At 46.1% G+C, this 15,213-nt stretch overlaps 1 protein-coding gene across 2 annotated transcripts in view; it reads right to left on the reverse strand.

Moving 5' to 3' along the window:
• BSN (bassoon presynaptic cytomatrix protein) overlaps positions 1-6,137 on the reverse strand; it is a 191,751-nt gene extending 185,614 nt beyond the window's left edge. For both annotated transcript variants that reach the window (XR_012788565.1, XM_075574062.1), the window contains exon 1: positions 5,815-6,137. Coding sequence is in view for 1 of the 2 variants with exons in the window: in XM_075574062.1 (XP_075430177.1) it covers positions 5,815-5,990 (176 nt within the window). In the remaining variant the exon portion in view is untranslated. The remainder of the gene's footprint in view (positions 1-5,814) is intronic.
• Positions 6,138-15,213: the final 9,076 nt, after the last annotated feature.

Consider the following 15,213-nt stretch of genomic DNA (forward strand, 5'->3'; position numbering starts at 1 on the left):
GGGGCCCGACTTCCGGAATGACTTCTGGGTTCCACCGACTCAGCCCACCACCGCCAGAACCTGGACAGTTGTTCATGCTCCCCTTGTGTCGGCAACCCTGTCTATCCCAGTCACTGATCTGGTCTACCCTATATACCAGATCAGTGACTGGGATAGACAGGGTTGCCGACACAAGGGACAGCGCGCACTTTGCTCGTAATTGTGGACACCTTTGTTAAAAACGCTGCCTTATTATGTTTTCTCTGCTTGTTTTGGAGCTGCGCGGAATACGTGGCAATGCTGTTCTAACGAGTATAGGAGATTGCAAGATATTTATGAGCAAATTACTTTTCCCTTTAACCTTCAGAAAGTCCAGTCATCTGCTGCAAAACCACCGTATCTGGACATTTGGGGCGAAGAATCCCCAAGGTCAGCAGATGGATTTTAACCGCCTAAGTGTCAAAAACATATTGCTCTGCAAATCTGACCGCTCTAAATCACAATCTATTTCAATAGGACTCCAAAAGGAGTGAGATTATTAATATATTTCACATCACAGATGTCTGCCACACTTTATGAAACCAATGTATTGTTCGTGTCCACTTAACCATGCCTTTTGGGGTTAATGCAGGGGTGGGTAACTCCAGTCCTCAAAGGCCACCAACAGGTTAGGTTTTCAGGATATCCCTGCTTCAGCACAGGTGACTCAATCAGTGGCTCAGTCTTTGACTGCACCACTTGTGCTGAAGCAGGGATATCTTGTAAAACCTGACCTGGTGGTGGCCCTTGAGGACTGACGTTGCCGACCCTTAGGTTAATGTGTCTTTTTCCTGAACTTTGCGGTCACATCGGACAATGAGCCCTTTGTGATATTGAACTCTCCTGTTCAACGATATACAATATCTTCTGTATAATATCGCCCTAAAATTTACGTGGGATCAACACAGCGACTAGCTGTCAGCACAGCATAATTACACATCAATGCCTATGTGCTTGTGCTGTGCAGTGTTGTTCAGGGCGATAAGATTTACATTTATACATGATACTCGTCTCTGGAGGTATGTAGGAACGGGTGTGCAGTGTTGGGTGGGGGCAGTATGCCTTTGTATGACAACCCATCCCTCTGCCAATTCTGTGCTTCCCAAAGCTCAGCGCCACGAAAAGGAAAGCTATAATCACAAGGGGGGTAACATATATTCAATTATAAGTCCACTGCCCAGAATTCCCTGTTTTAACCCCATCACTGCCAGAGAGGCCAACCGCACTGCAAAGAGGCCCTCTCCCAGGGAAGATTTAAGGGGCATTTATTACCAAACGATACTGGGGTTTTTTTGTGGAAATGTTGCTTGTGCTCCAATCCTCAGACGCTCTCAATCTACTTTGTCCAAAGAGGACCGAGCCCCAGACTCAGTATGCATGATTAACCCCGTCCATGCAGGGAGAAGACAGTGCTACATTGTCTCCTATATGTATGAGGCTTATCAGCAATAACCCGTGTAAGCAGAAACACACCAGCTCTGCAGTGCAATGCTATACCGTTGAGGAATAGCGGTGATAATCCTCTACAATCCATGTAATGGATCATCAGTTTGGGGCACACACTCTTTCATGCATGCAGTTCAGGGAATTATAAATGTTAAACCAAGGAAGTAGCCAAAGCCAAGGGATAAAAGTTCAACTCACTGGGTACAATAGAGGCCTGCAGTAAGTGAGTGCAACACAGGGGTTTTATCGATGGTACTAATGAGGAATAGCAAAACTGAGGTAGACGAGCCCAGCTGATGATGGGTGCAATGAATACAATGAGGGGTGAGACCCCTTGAGTACCAGGAAAGGCAGGGAGACGGTTAAAGTGATGCAATAAATGGGTTTACACCATACTGATTAAAACCATTGTACAGTTAAATAACTGAAGTACTGGGACAAATAAATAGATGTTTAAATAGCCAAACAATCACCCTGTGGTTTTTAATCGAGAGGCCATTAAGCGGCAGATAAATGTGAGGCAGGATACAGATATGAGGAATGACATGTGAGGTCATGATACAGATGTGAGGTATGACATGTGAGGTCATGATACAGATTTGAGGTATGACATGTGAGGTCATGATACAGATGTGAGGTATGACATGAGGTCATGATACAGATGTGAGGGATGACGTGTGAGGTCATGATACAGATGTGAGGTATGACATGTGAGGTCATGATACAGATGTGTGGTATGACGTGTGAGGTCATGATACAGATGTGAGGTATGACATGTGAGGTCATGATACAGATGTGAGGTATGACATGTGAGGTCATGATACAGATGTGAGGTTGGATACATGAGGTATGACACAGATTTGAGGCGGGATACAGATGATACATGCACGGTATGATACCGGTTTGAGGCGTGATACAAATACATGTGAGGAAGGATACAGATGTGAGGTATGATACATGTGAAGTGTGATACAGATGTGAGGCGGGATACAAGTAAGGTATGATACAGATACATGTAATGCCATGGCGACGCGGTATCAAATGACGCCGCTGGGTCATGTGATGTCACGTCACCCCGCGGCTTCATTTGATGCAGCGTTGCCATGGCGACACGTCGCCAGAAGCCACCTGAATCAAGGTAAGTGAGTTATAGAGACCTCGCACGGTCCCCCGGCATTTAATTTAAATGCCTTGGGGAAGAGCGCCGGGCCTCTGTATGCGCTGCGCCCTCCCAAAAAAAAACTCTCCAGTTTGCCCACCCCTTATGTAAGGTATGATACAGATGTGAGGCGGGATATAGATGTGAGGTGATATACAGATGTAAGGTGTGATACAAATGTGAGTTATGATACAGATGTAAGGTCTGATACAGATGTGAGGTATGATAAAGATGTGAAGTGTGATACATGTAAGGTATGATACAGATGTGAGGTGTGATACATGTAAGGTATGATACAGATGTGAGGTGTGATACATGTAAGGTATGATACAGATGTGAGCTATGATACTTGTGAGGTGTGAAACAGATGTGAGGTGTGATACAGATGTGAGGTGTGATACAGATGTGAGCTATGATACTTGTGAGGTATGATACAGATGTAAGGTGTGATACAGATGTGAGGTATGATACAGATGTAAGGTATGATACATGTACTGTAAGGTATGATACAGATGTGAGGTATGATACAGATGTAAGGTTTGATACAGATGTGAAGTATGATACAGATGTAAGGTATGATACATGTACTGTAAGGTAGGATACAGATGTAAGGTGTGATACAGATGTGAGATTTAATACATGTGTGAGGTATGATACATGTAAGGTGTGATACAGATGTGAGGTGTGATACAGATGTGAGGTTTGATACATGTAAGGTATGATACAGATGAGAGGTGTGATACATGTATGGTATGATACTGATGTGAGGTGTGATACAGATGTGAGGTGTGATACAGATGTAAGGTGTGATACAGATGTGAGGTATGATACAGATGTAAGGTTTGATACAGATGTGAAGTATGATACAGCTGTAAGGTATGATACATGTACTGTAAGGTATGATACAGATGTAAGGTGTGATACAGATGTGAGATTTAATACATGTGTGAGGTATGATACATGTAAGGTGTGATACAGATGTGAGGTGTGATACAGATGTGAGGTTTGATACATGTAAGGTATGATACAGATGAGAGGTGTGATACATGTATGGTATGATACTGATGTGAGGTGTGATACATGTATGGTATGATACTGATGTGAGGTGTGATACAGATGTGAGGTGTGATACAGATAGGGATGTATGATACAGATGTGAGGTAGGATGCATTTAAGGTATGATACAGATGTGAGGTATGATACAGATGTGAGGTATGATGCATTTAAGGTATGATACAGGTGTGAGGTGTGATACAGATGTGAGGTGTGATACAGATGTGAGGTGTGATACAGATGTAAGATGTGATACAGATGTGAGGTATGACACATGTAAGGTTTGATACAGATGTGAGGTATGACACATGTAAGGTTTGATACAGATGTGAGGTATGATACAGATGTGAGGTATGATACAGATGTGAGGTATGACACAAGTAAGGTATGATAGAGATGTGAGGTGTGATAAAGATGTGAGGTATGATACAGATGTAAGGTATGATACAGATTTGAGGTATGATACAGATTTGAGATATGATACAGGTGTGAGGTATGATACAGGTGTAAGGTATGATACAGGTGTAAGGTATGATACAGATTTGAGGTATGATACAGATTTGAGGTATGATACAGGTGTAAGGTATGATACAGGTGTAAGGTATGACACATGTAAGGTTTGATACAGATGTGAGGTATGGCACATGTAAGGTTTGATACAGATGTGAGGTATGACACAGATGTAAGGTGTGATAAAGATGTGAGGTATGACACATGTAAGGTAAAATACAGATGTGAGGTATGACACATGTAAGGTATGATACAGATGTGAGGTATGATACAGATGTGAGGTGTGATACAGATGTGAGGTGTGATACAGATGTGAGATGTGATACAGATGTGAGGTGTGATACAGATGTGAGGTGTGATACAGATGTGAGGTGTGATACAGATGTGAGGTGTGATACAGATGTGAGGTGTGATACAGATGTGAGGTGTGATACAGATGTGAAGTATGATACAGATGTGAGGTATGATACAGATGTGAGGTGTGATAAAGATGTGAAGTATGATACAGATGTGAGGTGTGATACAGATGTGAGGTATGATACAGATGTGAGGTGTGATAAAGATGTGAGGTATGATACAGATGTGAGGTGTGATAAAGATGTGAGGTATGATACAGATGTGAGGTGTGATACAGATGTGAGGTATGATACAGATGTGAGGTGTGATAAAGATGTGAGGTATGACACATGTAAGGTGTGATACAGATGTGAGGTGTGATAAAGATGTGAAGTATGATACAGATGTGAGGTGTGATACAGATGTGAGGTATGATACAGATGTGAGGTATGATACAGATGTGAGGTATGATACAGATGTGAAGTATGATACAGATGTGAGGTATGATACAGATGTGAGGTGTGATAAAGATGTGAAGTATGATACAGATGTGAGGTGTGATAAAGATGTGAAGTATGATACAGATGTGAAGTATGATACAGATGTGAGGTATGATACAGATGTGAGGTGTGATAAAGATGTGAAGTATGATACAGATGTGAGGTGTGATAAAGATGTGAAGTATGATACAGATGTGAAGTATGATACAGATGGGAAGTATGATAAAGATGTGAAGTATGATACAGATGTGAAGTATGATACAGATGTGAGGTGTGATAAAGATGTGAAGTATGATACAGATGTGAAGTATGATACAGATGTGAGGTATGATACAGATGTGAGGTGTGATAAAGATGTGAAGTATGACACATGTAAGGTGTGATACAGATGTGAGGTGTGATACAGGTGTGAGGTGTGATAAAGATGTGAAGTATGATACAGATGTGAGGTGTGATACAGATGTGAGGTGTGATACAGATGTGAGGTGTGATACAGATGTGAGGTGTGATACAGATGTGAGGTGTGATAAAGATGTGAGGTATGACACATGTAAGGTGTGATACAGATGTGAGGTGTGATACAGATGTGAGGTGTGATAAAGATAGAGGCAATGTCTGTGACAGCTCCTGCCCCGTCCCCTCACACCGGGGCTCCCGTCCCCTCACACCGGGGCCCCCGTCCCCTCACACCGGGGCTCCCGTCCCCTCACACCGGGGCCCCCGTCCCCCCTCACACCGGGGCCCCGTCCCCTCACACCGGGGCTCCCGTCCCCTCACACCGGGGCTCCTTACCTGGTGCCGTCCGGCCGGGTCCCGGCGGTGGCCGGGGAGTCTCCGCCGCTGTGCCCGGCGGGGAGGAGCTGTCCGCCGCGGCTTGGTGCTGAACTCCCGGGCCCGGGGCTAGGAAGGGGCTGCTGCCCGGCTCCCGCTCCTCCCTCCCCCGCCTCCAAGCTGGCCTCGTTCCCCATGCCGGAGGGAGGAGGGATAGCGGTCCGGGGGTGAGAAGCAGCGACACGGAGGGAGACAGTGCAGGAGGAAAGCGCCTCACTCCTCCACTGACAGGACCCGCTCCGCCATCACCAGCTCCCTCCCTCCCGCCTCCTCCTCCTGCGCGCCGCCGCCGCCTCCCGCGCGCCTCCTCCTCCTGCGCGCCGCCGCCTCCCGCGCGCCTCCTCCTGCACGCCGCCGCCACCGCCGATTGCGGCTGCTGTGGCGCGTGCGCGGAAAGGGAGGCGCTCGTGCCCGCGTTCGCCAAGCCAGACGGGGAAGCAGTGCGCAGGCGCGATGCTGGGTCCGTGCACCACGTGACGCTTGTCCCCTGTGTGTCTCGTGCAGCGCTGCCTCATCATTCACAGGGCGGGAATCACTGCAGCGACGCATTGTGTGTGTCCCCCCACCCCAGCTTAAGGTGGGGGGGCAGTGACGGTGACACACGTGCCGTGTTAGCAATGATAGGAGCAAATAAAGGGGGTGGGGGACAAATAAAGGGGGTGGGGGCAAATAAAGGGGGTGGGGGGCTGAAGGTGAGAAGGAGGGTAAGGCCGTGTCCATACTCCCCGCGACCGCGGATCGAAACAAAAGGCTGTACCTCTATGAGGAAGGCCATAGAGTTACATTTTGGGACAAATTTTGATTTTGTCTCATGACGGCCGTCAACCAATGAGGGCGAACCGCCTCCAAGGTCGCGTCTCCCCATCCCAAAGACCACGGATAGCCTCTGGGGCAGGCGCGTGAGATGCCATGCGCTCCATCGCGCACGCGCCTACTATATCCGCGGCCTAAGGTTGCGGGTGAGTGGGAGGGAAGGAGAGTGAGGCTTCGGGTGAGGGACGGGAACGAGGGTGAGGGGCGCGGGAAGGAGCACGAGGCTGCGGGTGAGGGGAAGGAAGGAGCACGAGGCTGCGGTGAGGGGGAGCAAGAAGCACGAGGCTGCGGGTGAGGGGGAGGAAGGAGGACAAGGCTGCGGTGAGGGGACAGGAAGGAGTGTGAGGCTGCGGGTGAGGGGGAGGAAGAAGCACGAGGCTCCGGGAAAGGGGCAGGAAGGAGCACGAGGCTCCAGGAGAGGGGCAGGAAGGAGCACGAGGCTGCGGGTGAGGGGGAGGAAGGAGCACGAGGCTCCGGGAGAGGGGCAGGAAGGAGCACGAGGCTCCGGGAGAGGGGCAGGAAGGAGCACGTGGTTGCGGTGAGGGGGAGGAAGAAGCACGAGGCTGTGGTGAGGGGACAGGAAGGAGCACGAGGCTGCGGGTAAGGGGGAGGAAGGAGCACGTGGTTGCGGTGAGGGGGAGGAAGAAGCACGAGGCTGCGGTGAGGGGACAGGAAGGAGTGTGAGGCTGCGGGTGAGGGGGAGGAAGAAGCACGAGGCTCCGGGAGAGGGGCAGGAAGGAGTACGAGGCTGCGGGTGAGGGGGAGGAAGGAGCACGAGGCTCCGGGAGAGGGGCAGGAAGGAGCACGAGGCTCCGTAAAGGGGCAGGAAGGAGCACGTGGTTGCGGTGAGGGGGAGGAAGAAGCACGAGGCTGCGGTGAGGGGACAGGAAGGAGCACGAGGCTGCGGGTGAGGGGGAGGAAGGAGCACGTGGTTGCGGTGAGGGGGAGGAAGGAGCAAGAGGCTGCGGGAGAGGCAGGAAGGAGCAAGAGGCTGCGGGTGAGGGGGCGGGAAGGAGCACGAGGGTGCGGGGCAGGGAGGAGCACGATGCTGCGGGTGAAGGGCAGGAAAGAGCATGAGGGGGCGGGAAGGAGCACGAGGGTGCGGGTGAAGGGCAGGCAGGAGCACGAGGCTGCGGGTGAAGGGCAGGAAGGAGCACGAGGCTGCGGGTGAGGGGGCGGGAAGGAGCATGACGGGGTGGAAAGGTGCACGAGAGGGCAGGTGAGGGGCAGGGAGGCGCACAAGGCTGCAAATGAGGGGCAGGAAGGTGTGGATGAACTACTATGCCATTCTCTCCCATCTGGATTACTCTTTCCCCCCCTTCACTACAGCTCTCTCACGCCTACAGCCCTTCCCACATGCTGTCCCCTACCTCTGCAAATCCCTCTGTTTCAATGTCCGCCAATCACTTTCTCGAACTTCAAACCCCATCTAACACGCACCTACCTATTCAAGGAATCGTCTACTCCCTAAACTACAGTATACTCTTATACACTCTCATATGTACCCCTACTGTTTCTGTTAGTCTCCCCATATGACAATTCGATTGTAAGCTCTTCGGGCAAGCGGTGACTCCTGTTTCCCAGTAATACATTTACGCTTGGATGGAATTATTGTATCTGTCTTATATTCCCTGTATTGCAATGTTTGAAGAGTTGCGTACCTGGTTGGCGCTATAAGAATAACAATATATACATACCTACAAAAACATAGATATATAATAATTAATATGCAGATATATTGGGATTCATTGTTCCCCCAGAAAACACAACGTATTCTGGAATAACACAAAATATCAACGTTTTTCCATAGAATTTAATGGCCGTCTTGGTGTAAATTATCATCACATATCTTGTCAAGAAGGGAACAATGAAGCGGCTACATCTGTATAAAAGAGCTGCACTTCCAGGCAGATACAGTACAGGGATAAGTGCACGAACAATACACGTAAACAAGAGGACATTGCTTGTGAAGTGCAGTGCGGTGTCACCTCTGGGGGTTCTCTGGCTCACATGAAACATTCACCGGGGGAAAGAGAATGATGACGTTATCTTGTAATGCTGATAATTGATTTGAGGGTGGGGGAGTATTTTCATATACCGTATATATAGAAGCATCATCATTGTGATGGCACTTGGTAAATACAAGGAAGAATGTAACATTTGCTAGGAACTGATTGGGAATTATTCTCAGCTTCGAACAAGTTTTGTGGCAGCTTTTTATTCCTGTAACTATTGATAAACAGGAGCGGTGTATCGGCAGTGAGGAGTTCCTTGTGGTTGACGCTAATAATGCTTGTCATGAAAGATCTAGATATTTTAAGAGTACTTCTTTCTTACAATGAGTTGCTTCTTTAGGACTGTTTGGTTTGATGCATCTTTGACAAAGCGCCAGCAGAGGCGCGAACCCCGTTGGGTGCACCTCCTTCACCATTGTATTGTGTGTAAACTTTTTTATTAGTATTTTTTGTTGCACCCTGGCCCTTATGCTGCTTGCTGTGCACTGCCATCTTTTCCTCGTCTATACTGTTTGCTGCCAACAACTGCACTTTTAGAAACCATAATCCCTTCAGTGTCACGTAAGTTAATAAAGAAGTTGAAGTTATTTGAATGAAGCTGTGTGGTTTCAAACCACATCTGTGTGTAGGGTTTGTAAATAAAATGGTTCATAACCTGTAGAAACTCCAGGAATTATCCTAATCATTATATCTCTCTATCCTGCAAAGGTTGTTTTGTGTTTTATTTTTAACGGGTGCAAAATGTATCTTTTCTTTAGTAATATTACTTTTAATCCTTTCATTTCCGCGGTGACATTTGCAGTGCGGTATCCTGCTGTTCTGCATCCTTTCCGATCCGTGTGCAGCGGCAGTGTACAATTTACCAACAAAATAATAGATGGATGTTTCGATCAGCCTCTTGGGACAGCATATTTTCAGTTTCATTCATTATTGGTAACCTTATGTGGGTTATAATCTTCATTACATAATACTGTAGTATGTTAGATTTTATTTTTCACCCCTCTTAGTTTTTCCCCCATCTACAATTTTAGGTGAAATATTGCGTTCCTCAATAATATTTACCCATAATTAGAATATTCCTGACCACACAAAACCCTTTGGATGAGCAATAGGTTGCAATACCTAGTTACATAATAGATTGCAATAACAGTAATAGGTTGCAATAAAAATATTATTAAATGTGATATTAAAGAAGCAATCCAAGTAGGCCATTTTGTTTTATTATTTTGTCTTATGTAGAATTGAAGTAGGGGGTCTCTGGAGCTGAACCCCATTCATTTCAGCTCCGGGGATCCTCTGCTTCCAGAGATACCTTCGAAGGGGGTGCTGGTATCTCCTGCAAGTTTAAAGCTCCCGCTTCGCGTGGGCCAATAGGAAGCTGCACCAGATGACATCACGGCTTCCTATTGGCCCGCAGGGCACGGGAGATTTGAAAAACAGCGATATCGTGAACCCCAGCTAGTGAGCCAGAGCGGCTACTGGAACCCCCAATGAGGTGAGGTCAGTATCATCATAAGTAGGTGGTCCACAGAGCTCAAATTAATGATGTTCGCCCCCGGAGACCACTGCTTCAATCCTATGTTTAAAAAAAACGGCAGCTTGGATTGCTTCAAGGCAAAACATGTTTTCTAAATCTATAAAAGTACCCTAGTAAAGGTTGTGCTACCGCATTGCATTCTGCTAACTAGCCATCTTGAGGACAGATACCGACTAAGGATAACATACACATTTGAGGTAGAAACAAACAATGTGTGAAAGCTGCTATGACGGGAATTTGAGTGAGACCTTTCCTGGATGGTTTCCCTGTCACGTACTGCTAGGATTTCCGTTTGCCGCTTGGAAGAATCACATGACAGAAATGGTTTGCCCGGGGGGTTGCAAGTCATGCAGAATCCACCGAAGAAAATAGAGCAGAATGAGGAATGCAGAATTAACCAGACTGAATCAGTCCGCACACAAAGCATCACTTGTCTATCGCACAAAGAGGATCTGCACAAATGTTATTATTTAATGAGATTCCGTATTTCACAGCTTTGGTGAATACACATTAATAGAGGCAATTCGAGACATCAGAAAATCATCATCAGCTGCAGCAACATATTAGAATTTAGAAAATGTGGTACATTATACGATTTTGGAAGCATATTGTATAGGAAACTTATGCTTTGGAGGAAGGCAGGCTGACACGTTGTATGAACAATCTGGGCTGAGGCTGCTCTCAGCATCATGTCTCGGATATAATAGTTTAGCTCAGCTAACTTAATGACTATAATACAAACTTTTAATTTCCTATTCTGCTTTTTTTAACAAGTCTGTGGAGTGTGGCTTGAAGCACAATATTAAAACTTAATTTAATTCAATATGAAGCTAACACTTAAAGCGACTGGATGTCTTTCATTTTCTTGCAGCTAAATTATATTTTACTTAAAGTTCTTGGTACTTTAAAGAGCTATGGCCCACATTTACAATGATATTTCATAAGACACCATCCAGCAGCGGAAGCCATCTCATTGCATGGCACTGCTTAATACCATATGGGCCTTTACATTATAGGCGAGCGTATTGTAGAAGCTAAGACCTGTTATGAAAATAGAAGGCAGATATACTGACATTATTTGTATAAAGGTTATATCATTGTCTGTTTTTATAAAAACATTTATAATTCAACATTTGCTATCAATTTAAATAGTATTTACATGATGCTGCATGCAGAAATACAGTTCAGGACCATGGAGAGATGCCTTGTATTTTTATAGGGCAAGTGTGTCAAATTAATGGACAGTAGTACCATTTAATACTGTTGTGATCACGGTAAAATTGTATATCTGCAATTCCTGATGCCTGTTTTGAACGCTGTTCATCATTCAATTGCTGTCTCCCCATTCTCAGAAATTATGTTTTTACAAGCATTTGATTTAGGAAGACACAGTAGAGAGTGAACATTTCTTACTTATGTAGTATTGTAACATACTAATTTATGCTTTTGTATGTGATAATTACTTTTCATTGTTGTGCTGTACCACTTCAGTGATAGCATCTTGCAAATCTGAAGGCTTTTGACCACTTTAAAGTGTTGTATGTTAGATCTCATAGAAATAATAGGAAAAACGCTGGGTGGTTTATGATAAACTAGCTTTTGTGCCCGGGACAGGGGGGGTTCCGGCGGGGGGGGGTGTCTGGGGGCCTCCCTGGGTCTGGGGGGGTGTCCAGGGTTCTCTCTGGGGCGGAGGGAGGGGTTGTCCGGGGGTCTCTCTGGGGTGGGGGGGTGTCCGGGGGTCTCTCTGGGACGGGGGGGTGTCCGGAGGTCTCTGGGTCGGGGGGGATGGGTGTCTGTGGGTCTCTCTTGGGGGGGTGTCCGGGGGTCTTCCTGGGGCGGGGGGGTCCGAGGGTCTCTCTGGGGGGGGTGGATGTCCAGGGGTTTCTCTGGGGTGGGGGGCGGGGTGTCCGGGTGTCTCTCTGGGGCAGGGGGTGTCCGGGGGTCTATCTGGGACGGGGTGGATGTCCAGGGGTTTCTCTGGGGTGGGGTGTGGTGTCCGGGGGTCTCTCGGGCGGGGGAGTGTCCGGGGGTCTCGGGGGGGGGTGTCCAGGGGTCTCTCTGAGAGGGGGTATCCAGGGGTCTCTCTGGGGTGGGGGGGTATACGGGGGTCTCTCTGGGGCGCATGGGGTATCCAGGGGTCTCTCTGGGGTGGGCGGTGACAGCCGGTGTTACTTAGCACAGACTTGGCGTGAGTCACCCTGGCTGAAGTGACCTTTACCCTGCTTCACCTGACAACTCACGCAGACCAATCACAGGCCGCCTTTCCTGCCCTCACCCAGTGGCTGTGAGTGAGGGTGGGGGCTGTGTCTGGGGGTCTCTCTGGGTCCAGGGGGGGGTCTCTGGGGCAGGGGGGTGTCTTTGGGTGTCTCTCTGGGGGGGTGTCCGAGGGTCTTCCTGGGGCGGGGGGGTCCGAGGGTCTCTCTGGGGGGGGTTATCTGAGGGTCTATCTGGGGTGGGGGGCATCCGGGGTCTTTCTGGGGCGGGATCCGGGGGTCTCTCAGGGGCCGGTGGTGACAGCCGCCGTAGCTTCACCTGCCAACTTTAGCAGACCAATCACAGGCCGCCTTTCCCGCCGTCACCCTGTAGCTGTGAGTTGTAAGCAATCATCAGATGTGTTTTTCTGGCACAAACACGCTCCCTCCCTTAGTTGCCACGCCCCCCCCCCCCCCCCCGCTCCTGCTCTAAGAGATTTGCTGGACATTAGAATGTCCATAATTTGGGAGGTGAGTGACATTGGAAGCTCAAAATAGTTGTAGAATGTCCAGTGAAAGTTTTGTTGTGCTACGTGGTGCCGTTTCTGAGATTTCTATGCTTCTGACATACAAACAAACGGAATCCAACTTAGAATTATAGTATAGATGATGATATATAAAGGTTTATGATTCTGAATGGGTTTTGGATGAACAAAATATTTAGTGTGTTTATTTTCCTTTTCTCTGGTTTCTCAAATATTTGGGAGGGACTTTATTGTATGCAAGGCACACTTTTAAAGGTTAGGTCTCATTTATTCTATATTGCAGTAACAATAGCAAGAGAGCTATATGAAATGTCATGAAATAGACATATCTCTATTTAGATTATAAAATAATACTGATTCAGCACCAAGGACAGATCACTCCTAAACAGCCTGACTGAAATGATTTGTGCTGAAATTTCAGCTCATAGAAGCAAGATCCAGTAAGTGGATGTCTCTAATTCAAGTTTGTCTGGGCTCCTGTAACATTATTGGTTTTGCCTCTGAAGTCCTTTTTTCTTTATATTGTGTGTTTTGTAGAAAAATAACCTATTACAGTCGCAAAGAAGGAAGCATGCAGAACATTTTGTTAGAGTTAGGGATGTCAAACTTGTAAGGCAACGAGGTAAAACCTGTGTGTTGAAAGAGTAAGTGACTTATATTTCAAGTTTAATTAATGGTCTTGTGTACAAGATATATGTGAAACCAGCACCCCCCAGCCTCTGAGTGCCGATTAGACAGTAGTGAAATTAGCCGCTGCTGTTTCGAATTGTTTTGTATGAATTACACCCACCACCTTCTGGAACAGTCTTGTGAAAATCTGTCATATCTTTCCTGTCATTAGCAAAACAATATTATTTCCTGGCAGTAATCAGAAATGCACGCTTCTATTATACTGCACATTGAAAGGGCAGTCCTATAGATTAGTGGGTAGTGAACAGTAATAACACCTTTTAGGTCTTTGTAATCACACTTTAGTCGTCAAAGAAAAATCTAAACAAATATGTCAGGAATTATAAAGGATGTCATGTTTGGGACTATCATTTGATAGAGAACATTTTTTTATTAATACGCATGACCTAGAATGTTTACACAAACTTAAGCTTTGTCATCTTTAGGTACAAATAACTAAAGCACATTATGTGAATCCTCTTACCTTTTTAATAAGTACAGCTATTGATCTTCACAAGGCGAGTCAATACTTGCCGGTTAGTAGATTTAAAATATTAACAGAGAATTTAATTAGCACACACAACACCCCAGTATGCTCAAAACTCTTCGCAGAGATAGTGTTAGGAATTGCAAATAAAAAGGGATACACTTTGACGTAGTCTGCAAACTTACAAATGCTTTAGCCAAAGAATTTAACTAAATGAACCTCACTTATGAAAGAAAAACAGATAAGTATTTAACTATATGATTTGTCATGTTGGATGTAGCTTTGGAGCTTTCTGCCTTTTGTTTATACATTGTCACAAACCCAGTAACACTCCTTTCTGACATAAATATATATGGTGGGATGGGGTGGGTCTAGGGTTTGAGCTTACAGGAGTTTTGTGTGTGTTTGTAGATTTTACATAGTTACATAGTAGATGAGGTTGAAAAAAGACGTACGTCCATCAAGTTCAACCTATGCTAAATTTAGACGACAGATACTTTATCCTATATCCATACTTACAGTATATTGGTCAGAATATAGAAGGCAAACAAAAATTGGTAAACAGTTGTTGTGGGTCTGTGAGCCCTCCTCCCTGCTTCTGAGCTCGCCCAGCCATCCTTTAAATATCAAGTCTTGAGATGCTGCTGGTAATTACCAATCTATTAAAACGTCTTCCTCCATTAGAGAGGTAATGAGAACAATCGCAGAGATAGTGTTAGGACTTGCAGAAAGAGGCCACATCTTGACGTGGTCTGCAAACATACAGTGCTTTGGCCAAAGAATTTAACTAAGCATCCATCACGAGAAGTGACCGTAAGTGACCCGTATGAGAGAAAAACAGATAAGTATTTCACTATAGGATTTGTCATGTTGAATATAGTATTAGGGCTACCTGTCTTTTGAGAATTTAATTAACACCTAATGCAGGGTGATATTTGTGATGCATGCACCATTGAAGTTATACAATAAGACAATGGCATCCACACTCTGCTTTAAGGGGAACTTAACAAATGGTAATCATGTTAATAATGATTCCAATATGTAGCAGACTGTTGTTGGGGCTGCGTAAAGGCATTTACTCTGAAAACAACGACATTGAGTT

This window comes from Ascaphus truei, chromosome 17, assembly GCF_040206685.1.
Source record: "Ascaphus truei isolate aAscTru1 chromosome 17, aAscTru1.hap1, whole genome shotgun sequence".
In the NCBI taxonomy this organism is placed as follows: Eukaryota; Metazoa; Chordata; class Amphibia; order Anura; family Ascaphidae; genus Ascaphus; species Ascaphus truei.